Raw genomic sequence first — 13,077 nt, forward strand, 5'->3', positions numbered from 1 at the left:
TCCCTAGCCTTCCAGTTCCTCAGGATCCTATGTTGACACATATGCACATGTAACTCCAGTGTGTTTATAGGCCAACCTGGGAATCCAAACCTGTGGTCAACCATGTGGCTTCCAGCACTGTAGTTCAGTATGCTACTGACTGTGCCACCAAGTTTGGCCTGATTTATTTTTATTTTTTATATGCAATAGGGTAGAAGCAGATCACCTCAATGCAATTGGGAACTGAGTTGATGCAAAGGTGGACTCCAGTTTTTGTTTGTTTGTTTGGTTGGTTTTTTTTTTTTTTTTTTTTGAGATCTGGTCTAATTTATGCTTATTCCAGAGTTTATCTCTTTGAAGTCCCAACTAAAATTCCAGAATGTATTCAGACTCCTCTTTCCATGGACAGCCTAGTTTTTGTTCTCCACGTCTCAGAGACTGTCTAAAGCTCCACTCAAATGATCTTCTTAGTCTTGGTTCTCAGAGACTGTCTAAAGCTCTACTTGAAGAATCTGCTTTTTATTTAGCAAATATTCAGAGGAAACAGCAGCACAAACTGTTGGACTCGCCATTTTAGTCTTCTCTTCTCTCTGAGATTTTGGCCCTGCACATTGTTTCTTCCTGGGTAGATCTCTGATATCTTCAAAGACATTTATTTACTTAGTCCATCTTTTTTACCTGTCTCAGGTGGAGAATGACTCTGAAGTAAATCGGTTACCATTGTAAAAATGAGTTGCCTTATTTTCAAAGTAATTTGTAAAGCATGTTTCATATCACTAATATTGGAAATATTATTTTCAAAATAATATATTTAAAAAACACTGTGGGTGTGTACAAATGTAAATATTACCTAAAATATTAATGAAAGTGAAAATTACTAAGTTGATCCCACTATCTCTTTACATTTCATTTACCATCAATATTACTACAATTATATTTCAAGTAGACAGATGCTTGGAGTAAATTATATAATAAATTTGAGACTCTACGTGTATTACTTTTAAGCTTGGTCCTCATAACAACCTTCGATATTACTGGGTTTTCTGAATTCTTTCTTACAAAAATTTTTAAATATTAATATATGTAAGTACTACCAATTTTTGTACACTATGGCACTACATCTGAATGTTACATGGGGCATGAGACAATTCACTGTGTGACGTGGCAGTGAACTGCGTGATGTCTAGCCTTCTGGTCTGTTGACCAGGAACATCAATCGCCTCAGTAATTTTTAACAAGCAAAAATACTTTCACAGATTTCGAAAATCCACCCTAGGATTTGGCATCACTTTTTCGGAAGCTGTACATTAGATCTGTAACATCATCTCTGAAGACAATGCTAGCTCAGGGTATGTGTGGTTCTCAGGGTCATTCTTAAAAGGCCAAAGGGTAGTATGGACCAGTCACTGTGTGTTCTTTTACCTCCTACACCTGGACGACTCCCAGAGCCAGCCTACAATCTAATGAAAACAAGGTGCTGTTAATACCCGCACACACACAAAAGTCAACATATATGTTGACTCTTCCTGGGTTAATAAAGAGTGCTCATAAACCAGCTGGATATTCTCTTCGGTGATAACCTCTTGTACGGTCACCTACCGAGTACCAGGCACTGAATTCTTTTAGTCTTCGTTTCTCAATCTTCTCAACCATATAAAGAGGGATTAGAGACAAGAAAAATGGGGTATGGAAATTTCTGATTCCCCGGATTTTAAGACCAGTAGGCACTTCGGTGATTCCGCAGCACTGGTACTGTCGGATTAAGGCCTCCAGCACTTCAAAGCTCCCCTTTCCAGCAGATGTTGAGATGGCAACCTGATTGGAAGGCTCAAAGAAAAGGAAAAGAAGAGTCTAACAGAGAACCAGCTATCAGCTCAATTCTGCTCCTAATTCCCCTTCTGGGTTATTATCCTGGGAGCCCACCTCCTCACGCCCTCACTGCAGAGGTTCCGATTGTTTTTCTATGTCCTTGATTCTAGCAGCCAGGCCTCAGGGGCATTCTGAGCCCCACTGTCCCTCCCTTTGCCACCTGCGCAGCCTCTACAACCGTGGATCTTGTAAACCTCCCATCCTCAGGTCACCAGGTGAATTCACAATCCCCGGGGCTCCAGGCTCCAAAATCCGGGTTCCAGCCCCAATATTAGCTCTGCAGTGCCTCTGCTTGCCGCGCTGGCGCGCTCGAGCAGCTCCTTTCTCCGAGGGCCACCGCGAAGCTCTGCGGGCTGGCCTCGGTTCCCTTGGCAACGCAGTACACAAGTGCTGGCTCCACCCCGCGCGCGATGTGCTTCAGCAAAGTTGGTGAGGAGGGCTGCTTGAAGAGGCTAGCGCAGACCGCGGGAGACGGTGGGGTGTTGGGGGGAGGAAGTGAAGTTCTCTCTTTGCCGTGGATTTCGGTCTGGTGTTTGAAAAGTCATAATCAAACCCTGTCCCCTCTACTCCTCCTCTGACCCGCTCATACCCCAAGCCTCTCACAGTTTCTTTTCTTTCTTGATCTTTAGAGGCGGTGCATAACTACTCCTTTGGCACACGTCAGCAGAGGAAGCTCTTTCCTTATTATCATGCCCCAAACTTCTTGGGGAACAAGTTTCTCCCAATTAGGGGATCACCCCACAGAGGACCTGGATGTTACCTACCAGAAGATGTGAGTATCATCTCTACTTAGGTAGCTTTAGTTCTCTGGCCATTAAAGGATACCCAAGTTTAGCTGGGCGGGAGGGGCCCTATGGGGTTTGCGATGCTTGATGTCTCAACTTAGGAATGTGCCCTGGCCTGCAACCAGCTGTTCAGGTCTGTCGGAGGGAGAGTTGCTCCCTCCTTTGCATGCACTCCCCACCCCTAAAATAACAAGCCTTGACTTCCTATAGTCTCCATCCCATTCCCACCTCCAAAGGCCTGTGAGCTAATGCCAGTCTCCCTGTTTCAAATGTCAGGCCAAAAGCTGAGTCAGAGCAATTTCAGCTCTGTGGGTCTCAGAAGACTAGACTCATTGGAATGCATAGAAATGCCATTTGTTCTAACTATACAGCAATAGACCTCTGCAAACTTATCTGTGTGGCTTATGCGATTGTTTGTATGGTCCCGACCTCCAAGGAATCAAGACAAGAAAAAAAGAGTAATCTCTAGCAAAGAAAGGTCAGATGGGAGTCTTATAAGTACACTTCATTTCCACAGCTGTATTGTTCTCTGACTATGTGTTGTTGTTTTCTTTCTTTCTTTCTCTTTTTTTAATATATACGACCCATAGAAATATGGCTTGGCATACAACCTATCTAAGATACCGACCAGTACAAAAGGATATGCCCTTGGAGCCAGAACAGCCCTGAGGTTTAAACCAATTAGCAAGGTAATGTACTGGGGTTTTTAGTGTGATTCATGGTGCTGCAGTGTTGGAGATCAAAGGGCAGAGAAAGGGGAGGATACCCAAAAGAATATGCCCTGGTATTCAAGAATAGAGGCCGTTTAGGCCAAAGCTATTCAGAAGTCTATCTGAAAAGCAAGTGTGGTTGTTAGCGTTGCAAATGTGAGTATGTGTGTGTGTGTGTGTGTGTGTGTGTGTGTGTGTGTCCTGGGGAGAATAGAAAATAATTCACTAAAGAAATAATCTCAAGCAGTGTTTACCAGAGACTGGGAAGGGTAGGATAAAGTAGGAGATAAGGAGATGCTAATTAATGGGTAAAAGATTACAGTGAGATAGGAAGAATAAGTTCTAGTGTTCTATAGGATAGTGGAGTGAGTATAGTTAGCAATAATTTGTTGTATATCTCAAAATAGCTAGAAAAGATTATTTTAAATGTTCCAAACACAAAGAAATTATGAATATTGGAGGTGATAGATGTACTAACTACCTGCTTTGATCATTACACATTGTACTCATATACTAAAAACTAATACTGTACCCCATAATATGTATACCTATTATGTGTCAATTAAAATAAAAAAAAATAGAGAAAAGAAAATGGTCTCTAGACAGGCCATCAATGCTGAGATGCTTAAGGAATTAGGAATTGTACTTCTTTCTTTCTCTTTTTTTTTTTTTTTTTTTTTTGGAGAGGTTTTTGCTATAGGGGTATTATGCACTCACTAGAAAGAGAGAGACAGAAAGTGAGAAATCACTCCCCAGGGGGATTGGCCACACCACAATCCCTTCTCTCGGAATCTCAGGCAAACATGCATATGCACCTAGTGTGAGTTTAAGCCACAAGGTCCAGGACTCTAACCATGGTCGATTACATGGGAGTCCAGTGACATAGCCATTACGTCAACTGCTGGTCCCAGGAGTTGTATTTCTATACATTGCATTATCTTGTCAATTAAAAACCAAATTACAAGGTCTAGCAGGCACTGGACTCTCATATGGCCAACCACAGCTCAAGAGCTGGACCTGGAAGCTTGAAAATCAGGCTGGGCTTGTGTATGTGCATATCCAAAATCTCAGGAGAATAGAAAAGGAATTGTGGTGTGACCATCCCCACTAGAGGATGATTTCTCACCTTCCTTCTCACTGTCTCTCTCTAAGGACAAGCGCACATGCCTTATAGTGAAAACCTTAAAAGCAAGCAAACAAACAAAAACACTGAAATTTTTCCATCCTTCTGCATGTTTGGATTTAAAATCCAAAGTCTTCACTATAGAATTCTAATCTCTTGATGGAGATTTTCCTGACATTTAAGCTCAGTTAAGATACTGGCTCTAAAAAAATCTCTGACTGGAGTGGGGTGGTAGTAGTGACTGTGACAAGTTGCCTTGAGTCTCTATTCATCCTAGGTTTATTTCTATAACCTATGCATGTGCACTTCAGTAGCTAAGCCACACCCCTATCTTGGTTTCCTACTTACCATAAGTGTATTTCTTTTTTTTTTTTTTCTTTAATTTGCCAGAGGGTATGTGCACTCAACGAAGACAGACCGAGAGAGAAGAAAAGTAGAAAGCACCTCCATTGGATATGGTCATGCTGCAATCCCTTCTCCTTGGGATTTTGAGCATGCATGCACACATGCTCAGCATGTTTCTCAAGTCACTGTATCTGAGAACCATGAACCAAGTGGCCAGCCTTGTGGGAGCCAGCCACCTTTACCATGAGGCCTCAGGCTGGCCCCCTCAGAGCTATTCCTATAGCTTGAGGTAGCTGTACCGTAGCTCATTTATGAACAAGGAAAGGTAATTCCGATTTTTCTTATTTGGAAGGCTCTATGTATATATTTACCACCTCTGTAATATTACTCTTTTTCTTGGAAACAGGATGTGACACCTTTCCCAGGCATGTACCAGATAATGAGTCTTGGAGAAGAGAAACACAAACAAAGTTTTGCTCCATTTAATGTCTTGATGCCTCGATTTAAGAGTCGCTCAAAGGACAATAATAATCCCGGGTATGTCTCCTCTTTTCTGGTGCATGTCAACAAAAAGCAATAGGAAAAGAAGTACCCGAAGAAGGGATTACATCCAAACCATCCCACTAAATAAGAAACTACCTGCCTTTTAGAGATTTACCTCTTGCCTCCCACGTCTCTGGCATTGTAGATTAATAGGTTTTCAATCAATAAGTACTTATTAATGTCCCACACAGTTTTGTAGGTACCAGAAATTTTCCAGTAAACCCATCACACAAAACTCCAGATTCCTTGGAACTTACATTTTAGAGTCCAGATGAATGAGAAGCAAACACACAAGAAAAATATTATTAAGGAGAGGGGTCATGTCATTTATTAGTTAAACTATAGTACTTCTTAGAATGAAAGGAGGCCTATTAATAATTATACCAAAACCATAGCCATAAGCTAGGACTGTCATGAGCATACAGGAAGTACAGTGCCCTAGCGATGGGCTATGAGATAAAACAGGTTGGTGATATGATGTGGAGTGATGCACTGGAAACTACTTTAGGAAGTGTTGTTGAGGGGCTGGCAGGTGGTGTGGTGGTTAAGGGCGTTGGACTCCCACATGGTCAACCACAGTTCAAGTCCCAAACCTGGCAGCTTGCTTTCTCACTTTCTCTCTCTCTCTCTCTCTCTCTGTCTCTCTCTCTCTCTGTCTGTCTCTTTTACTCTGTCCCTCTCTGAACATATTGGTCAAATTAAAATAAGTAAATGAATAAAGTTAAATAAAAATAATCCTCAAAAGAAAAAAGAACATGAGGTCGAGAAAGGTGTTTCTGAGGAATACTGGATTCAGGATCTGCATGACAAGACTAAGCCAGCCCAGTGAAGATCTGTGGATGGAGCATTCCAGGCAGAAGGAACAGTAATTACAAAGCTTCTAAGTTGAGAAGGGATTTGGTATGAGGGAAAAAAGAAAGAGAACTAGTTTGGGTAGAGTGTTGAGAACGAGGAAATCAGAACAAAGAGGGCAGGCAGGGCTAGAGTATACAAGGACTCTTGAAAAGTTCATGAAAAATTTGTATTATGAAAAAACTGCATGGACTTCATAATTTACTGCACAAAAATAAACTCATATTTTAATTCCATTTTTTCCATACTTTTTGGTGTATAATTATATAGGAATTATACACCAAAGGCCTTAACTCTAGATGCCTTAGTAACCTATTCAGAATGAATGGAATTGTAACACAAAAGGTCAAGGTTTTTCTTTTACTGATGAGAAATCTAAGGTTCACAGGGTGAATGTACCTTTTTCAAGTTTGCATTAAGGAAGTGAAAGTATTGAGTCTTGACATCCATGTCCACTCTAAGTGTTATTTCCCCACAGTCAAGAGTTCACAGCAAAAAAAAAATAAAATAAAATGAAAGTTTTATGACTAAAGGCAATTTTAAAATAATCTCTCTGTCAAGAAAATTTCACTGGTTCTGTTTCACCATTCCTAGATTGCAGATAAGATCATTGTTTACTTTTATTACCCACCAATGTCAAGTCATGAGTTGAACCAGTTTATTACTGTTTTAGATCTTTTTCATTACCCATCACTTCTGGGATCCTCTGATCTCTTAGCAAGAATACTTAATTGCAGAAATACATAAACATACTTGTGTGTGTGTGTGTGCATATTGGAAGGTGAATATATATATATATATATATATATATATATATATATATATATACATACATGTAACATCTTTTTCAAGCCACAGTGACAGGATTCAAACTGTGGTCAGCCATGTGGGATATGACTGCTCCCTTAACCATTAAGCTACAGGAACAGCCCCAGAAATACTTTTACTCCAGCTGGATGTCAAGGCTAGCTATCTTTAACACTAACATCTAACTAGGGTCACATGAGCAGTCAAAGGAGCTCCATGCTTGCCTGACATTAAAAAAAAATCCCATCAGGGACCAGCAGTTAGCATGATGGCTATGTTGCTGGACTCCTATGTAGTCTACCGCGGTTCGTGTCCTGGACCTGGTGGCTTAAAACTCACGCCGGGCACGTGTCTGTGCGTGCCCAAGATCCTGAGAGGAGAATGGAGGAGAAGGGATTACGGCGTGACCATCCCCCCTGGGGGGTGATTTCTTGTTTTCTGTCTCTCTGTCTCTCTCTGTCTGTCTGGCGAGCACACGCGCCCTATAGCAAAAACCTCTCAAAAATAAAATCCCATCAGGGACCGGAAGTTAGCTTAATGGCTATGTCGCTGGATTCCCACATAGTCGACCGCAGTTCGAGTCCCAGACCCGGTGGCTTAAACTCATGCCAGGCGCGTGTGCGTGCGTGCCCAAGATCCCAAGAGGAGAATGGAGGAGAAGGGATTACGGCGTGACCATCCCCCCTGGGGGGTGATTTCTTGTTTTCTGTCTCTCTGTCTCTCTCTGTCTGTCTGGCGAGCACACGTGCCCTAGAGCAAAAACCTCTCCAAAAAAAGAAAAAAAATCCCATCAGTCTGTTGCCTTTTCCCAAGGGGTGGGCCTAATTAAAGGATGGCTATGGTACTAATAAAGTTTATATATGGTCACTAACTCATTAGACATGATGCTTGTATTTTTTTTCTAGCCCTGGTACATACAACCCAAAGAATAAGCCATTCCCAAAAATTGCTTGGCCTATGAAATTTGGATCTCCAGATTGGGCTCAGGTTCCATGTCTTCAGAAAAGAACCTTAAAAGCTGAGGTAATAAGATTGGAAATGTAGCACACTCTAGCATTTCATATTTATCAGAGGTTCTTAACCAGGAGTCTGTGAATGAACTTCAGGAAGTCCTTGGTCCCCTGAAATCATAGGCACAATTTTACGTGTATATGAATATGAGAGTTACACATACTCATGTATGTAATCATTTGGAGATCTTTTGGGAGAGTTACACAATTTCATTAGATTTTTAAAGGTGCATAAGACTAAATAAAAGTCACATTTTCTTATTTGATCCTCAAATAATCATTTGTGATAGGTATAGGAGAAATACCCCCTATGTGATAAAGGAAGACTCTGAGGCTCAGCTGGATGAAGTGAATTGTACAGTTGCCCCGCAAGAATCCAGATCTCATGCCTCCTAATCCAGTGTCCGTCTTACCCCATCACTTGAGTATCAGATCACTGGGGAGCTGTGAAGCAGCTGCTTAAAAGCATGGACTGTGAGGACAAAACTGCCCAGATTCAAATATTAGCTCTTGTATCTACCTGCTCTGTGTTTGTGGGCAAGTCATTTAATTTTTCTAAGTGTCAGTTTTCTTATCTGTAGGATGAGTAATAATAGAATTTATCTGGAAATGTTTTAAAAATTAATTGAGATAAGATAGGAAAGCATTTAACAAAGCATTTAACCAGGTAACATAAGAAATAATCTGTGTTAGCTATCATAATTTTGGAAGAGCCTTTTTTTCCTAGTGAAATTTTGGATTAATCCCACAAATATTTTTTAAATTCCTAATGTATTAAAATGATTGTGCTAGGGCCTATTTAAACACATGGTCCTTGTTGTCAAGAAGCTTACCAACTAATTAGAGATTTACCAAGTAGCAAATAATTCCTAGCAAGCTGTGTACCATAGTAAGGTGATAAAGGGTAGATGTACATTAAAGTGTTGAGTGAATCCCTAAGGCTAGATTACTGTGAGGTTGAGTTCACCTGGGCCATATATTTATAATGTAAAGTTAGTTCTGTTTGGGACATCCAGAAAAACAGAGGCAGAGGGTTCTCATTAGACTACTGAACTTGACTATATTCTTCCATTGCAGCTGTCCACAGACAAAGACTTCAGAAAGCATCGGAACCGTGTGGCCTACCTAAGCCTATATTACAACTGAGGAGTGGTGACTACTTCACACACTCCTCCTGACCACAGAATGTCCAAGATCGAGGACAGAGCTTCTCTTCATCCTCTGCATTCTGTGGCATTCTTGTCTGCCAGTGTGATGCCCAGGGGTGGGCAAGGGACTCATAACTACTGTATGAGCATAAAGACTAGTTCAGAGTATTCTATCTCCAGCTGCTGGTCTGTGTGCATACATACCTAGATGGAGCTGGGAGTTCAGTTGGGTGGTTTCATTTTAGCGAAATAACCTTGGGTCCCTACTCTCCAGCTCTAATTACCAGATGCCAATTTTATAAAATTTACCAGTATCTCTGGATAGGAGGCTGTCAGATGTGATTTGGACAAGTTAAATAATTTATGTTTAGGACCTCTTCCAAAATTTTCAAGGAATAGGAAGATCCTGATTAGGTTACATCTCCCAGATTGACATAACTCTCACAGAGTCAAAACTACCTGTTTTCCCATTACATCATCTACTTAGTCTGTCATTCAACGTATATCTGGGGTTCCTACTATGTGTCAAACAGAGCAGTGAGCACTGGGGTTATAGCAGGAATCAAAATAAACCCATCGGTTTGCACCTTAATTCTGGCCTGAAGTCTGAGGACTCCCTAAGCCATTTAGTAAATTGGACCTGCCCCTCAATCTGAATGTTCCCCTAAAGCTTTAACAAGTTACTCTGGAAATATAAAGGTCAGAATCCACAGCAACCACATTCATAGTACCTACCCAGACATTCCAGCCCAAAAAGTAGGCTACCTTCCTTCCACCTCTCCCTGAAATAACTCACATACAGGTCATTCAGGATTGGCACTGCATGCGGTCCACTTTATCTTTTGGGAATCTTTTAGTACCCGGATGAACTTGGGCCACTTCTCAGGAAGATACCAAATATACCTGTGTCTAGATACCAAAGTGAGGAGCTACCAGTGGCCACAGAAAGCTCTAGCCTACTGTAACCCTCAGGGCCACCCACGGTAAAGGGGTTGTAAGAGTCATGATGCTAAAGGACTCAATTCCTCGAGGGCTGAGGTCTCCCGAAATAATAGTGATGAAGGACAGAAAAGTCTCTCTATAAATCACATTAGAAAATTAAGATAATGATAAAGGTGCTTCAGGCTGAAAACTTACCCTACATACAGGAACTTCAAAAGTTCATGGAAAAAATGGAATTAAAATATGACATTACTGGGACCAGCAGATGTCGTAGCAGTTATGTCACTGGACTCCCACATGGTCTACCATGATTTGAGTCTCAGACCCAGTGGCTTGAAACATGCAAGGCACGTGTGAGTGTCCAAGAACCTAGGAGGAAAATGGAGAAGGGATTGCAGGGTGGCCATACCCCCACGGGAGTGATTTCTCACTTTCCCTCTCACTTATCTCTCTCTCCCCCCCCATCTCTCTCACCAATGAGTGCCCTAAGGCAAATAAAAAATTACAGGTTCATTTTGGTGTACAATTTTTTAAATCCATGCATAGTTTTTCATAATACGTATTTTTGTGAACTTTTTGAAGGCCTCTCTCATATGCTTCTTTTAATATGATAACTTCATGATTTCTATTATCTGTCAGGAAGTGTTTATCATTTAGGATAAGTCAGGATTAATTCATCATTTCTTCCACACCACCCTCCTGTTTCCCCCTCAGATTCCCATGGTTTTTCAGGGGGGAATCATTCAGCATTCATTATTGTTTCTGATTCAGGGTCGTGGGCCCTTTGGAGGATATTGACAGAGTGATAGGACATATTTCACACTGTTGGGTACATATGAAGATTTTCCCAGAGAAGGAAATTCTCTTCTTAAAATAGTAATCTGAGTTGATAAATAATAAAATTTTAATATAGCTTCAATTACCCTTCAGGATACCTTCAAATGCTAAATCGTACATATAAGTACTTAAGAAAGAGTACGAATAAATACCAAGAACAAAATATGCTGTGCCGTATTTATTTTACATGTGGATTTGCTTCAAGGAGTTTACAGAGTTTATTTTTTAGGTTTTAATAGAGTAAAGCCTTATTGTAATGCTATTTTAGTGGAGTAGGGCTTTCCATGTGTTGGAGAGGTTAAAATAATATGTAGATTGCATGAAATATTGGAGGATGTAATTTAACAACATTTTTAACTTAAGGCCAATTGCAACATTTACAGTTCTGGTCAAAGACCAAACCTTGAGCACACTGGAGGTGAAACGTCTTGCCTTGCACACACTGGTAGAACTTAGTGTTGTTTTCAGGATCACTGTAGATACCATCTGCTTTACCAGTACAGAAACCTCCATCTCCTCCACTGCCCCCATCACCACCACCTTCTCCACCGCTTCCTCCATCACCACCGCCTTCACCACCACTGCCACCTCCACCAATATTAGCGCAGAAGCCTTCACTTCTGGGTGTCATAGGTTGGTTATACCAGGTTTTGGTGGCTGGTGGAGTACATTCTAAAAGAACAAAAGGAGAATTTCAGAACATCATTCTCATACCAGTTCTATTCTCAGAGAACAAGAGCTTCCAAGCTGAAAGTAGGAAGAATGCTTTAAGGGGTCAGATGTCCAAAGCTAAGAAGAGGGCCACTGGTGTCCTTGTAGGATGTGAGCCTTTGAGTTCCAACCTAGTCCTGCTAGGGAGGATGTGAACCCAACTTTACAGTGATAGGACAAAGGACTTCATTTGGAGGATGATTTAATAGTAGGTTTTTAATAAGGGAAGCATAACTATTGATATTTTTGTCAAAAGTAATGATTTAGGTTTTTGTCATCTTGTTAATCATCCTTTCCTAAGTATTATACTTGGGTTTTTGTCAGCTTCTTATGCTTTCTTTATCATACTTGCTTTTTCTTGTTCCTGAACACTTTTATTTTTTTTTACTTTTCTCTCTCTTTGTTGATTCATAATTTTTCTTTTATATTTTATTTTACTCTACTAGTTGAATGTGCTCAACCACTATAATTTTCTTACTGTTTGATTTGAGCAAATCATTTTATAATCTCTCTCACAGGTGTTTACAGCTTTAGAAATCATTGATTCTGTGAGCTTTCTTAAAGACCTAAGGTACCTCTTACATCTTCCCTTGCTTTGCCTCCATTTTTAGATCTGCCCCCAGGGGTGCTTAACACAAAGAATACACAGCCACGTCACCTGGGGAGCAGAGATTTCTCTTCATGCTGCTGAGTCATTGACCAATCAGTCACATGAATGTTGCCCCTGCTCTTCTTCATAACTTCCTTTAGACCCTCCTTACCAATGACTAAATGGCAAAATGCATGCATCTACCTTAGGATATGGTATACTGCAGACAAAGGAAAGTGTTCTAGCTTAGAGACAGATGAATGTCAGTGTTCTCCAATTGGCTTCTCCTAAGCAGCAAGGCCCACCTCTAGTATATCAGGTATATTCAAACTCTTGCCCATGATAGCAACTGAACTTGGAATTGGTCCCTTGACTGAAAAACAGATTGCCTAAAAGGCACTTTGTATCACTGTGTCCCTTTTCTCAGATGTGAGGGTCTAGAAGTTTCAAGGCTGCCTTCGTGTACTCTGGCCTCTCTGAGTTTGCTGTCTTTGCAGCTTGATCTGCATCTTTTGTAGGACAACATATTGAACTCAGTATGACGCACCTGAGGACAGGCCCAGGAGTGACTTCAGCTTGCTTATGAGTGGATGTTTGCCCTCCTTGCAGAAGGAGCCCGAGAAGTCATCCAGATCAATGGCCCAAACCATGGCCCCGCCAAAATTATTCTCCTTAACGAAGTCAACCTGTGGACAAAAAGAGTTCTTGGCAACTGGAATCCTATGACATCTATGCTACAGACAACTCAGTTTAGGGTGACAGATTATATTAGGATAAGAAATGTAAATGGGCCAGGACTTATCTCTGATTTTTCTGTTATGAAAGAG

At 41.0% G+C, this 13,077-nt stretch overlaps 2 protein-coding genes across 3 annotated transcripts in view; one reads left to right on the forward strand and one right to left on the reverse strand.

The window, feature by feature from the left end:
- CIMAP3 (ciliary microtubule associated protein 3) overlaps positions 1–10,323 on the forward strand; it is a 23,353-nt gene extending 13,030 nt beyond the window's left edge. Inside the window, exons 1-6 of one of the 2 annotated variants that reach the window (XM_006149584.3) lie at positions 2,174–2,277; positions 2,478–2,620; positions 3,224–3,322; positions 5,218–5,348; positions 7,919–8,036; positions 9,101–10,323. In XM_006149584.3, the coding sequence (XP_006149646.1) occupies positions 2,259–2,277; positions 2,478–2,620; positions 3,224–3,322; positions 5,218–5,348; positions 7,919–8,036; positions 9,101–9,169 (579 nt within the window). In that variant the 5' untranslated portion in view covers positions 2,174–2,258 and the 3' untranslated portion in view covers positions 9,170–10,323. Of the gene's footprint in view, positions 1–2,173; positions 2,278–2,477; positions 2,621–3,223; positions 3,323–5,217; positions 5,349–7,918; positions 8,037–9,100 lie in introns of those variants that run through there. The other variant, XM_006149583.2, reaches the window with a different exon arrangement.
- A 776-nt stretch (positions 10,324–11,099) lies between these two features.
- LOC102470829 (acidic mammalian chitinase-like) overlaps positions 11,100–13,077 on the reverse strand; it is a 13,550-nt gene continuing 11,572 nt past the window's right edge. Inside the window, exons 10-11 of the mRNA XM_006149585.3 lie at positions 12,798–12,936; positions 11,100–11,622 (exon numbers count right to left, since the gene is read on the reverse strand). Of these exons, the coding sequence (XP_006149647.1) occupies positions 11,309–11,622; positions 12,798–12,936 (453 nt within the window). The 3' untranslated portion in view covers positions 11,100–11,308. The remainder of the gene's footprint in view (positions 11,623–12,797; positions 12,937–13,077) is intronic.

The sequence above is a fragment of the Tupaia chinensis genome, unplaced genomic scaffold, assembly GCF_000334495.1.
Source record: "Tupaia chinensis unplaced genomic scaffold, TupChi_1.0 Scaffold000270_2, whole genome shotgun sequence".
NCBI classification, from domain to species: domain Eukaryota; kingdom Metazoa; phylum Chordata; class Mammalia; order Scandentia; family Tupaiidae; genus Tupaia; species Tupaia belangeri.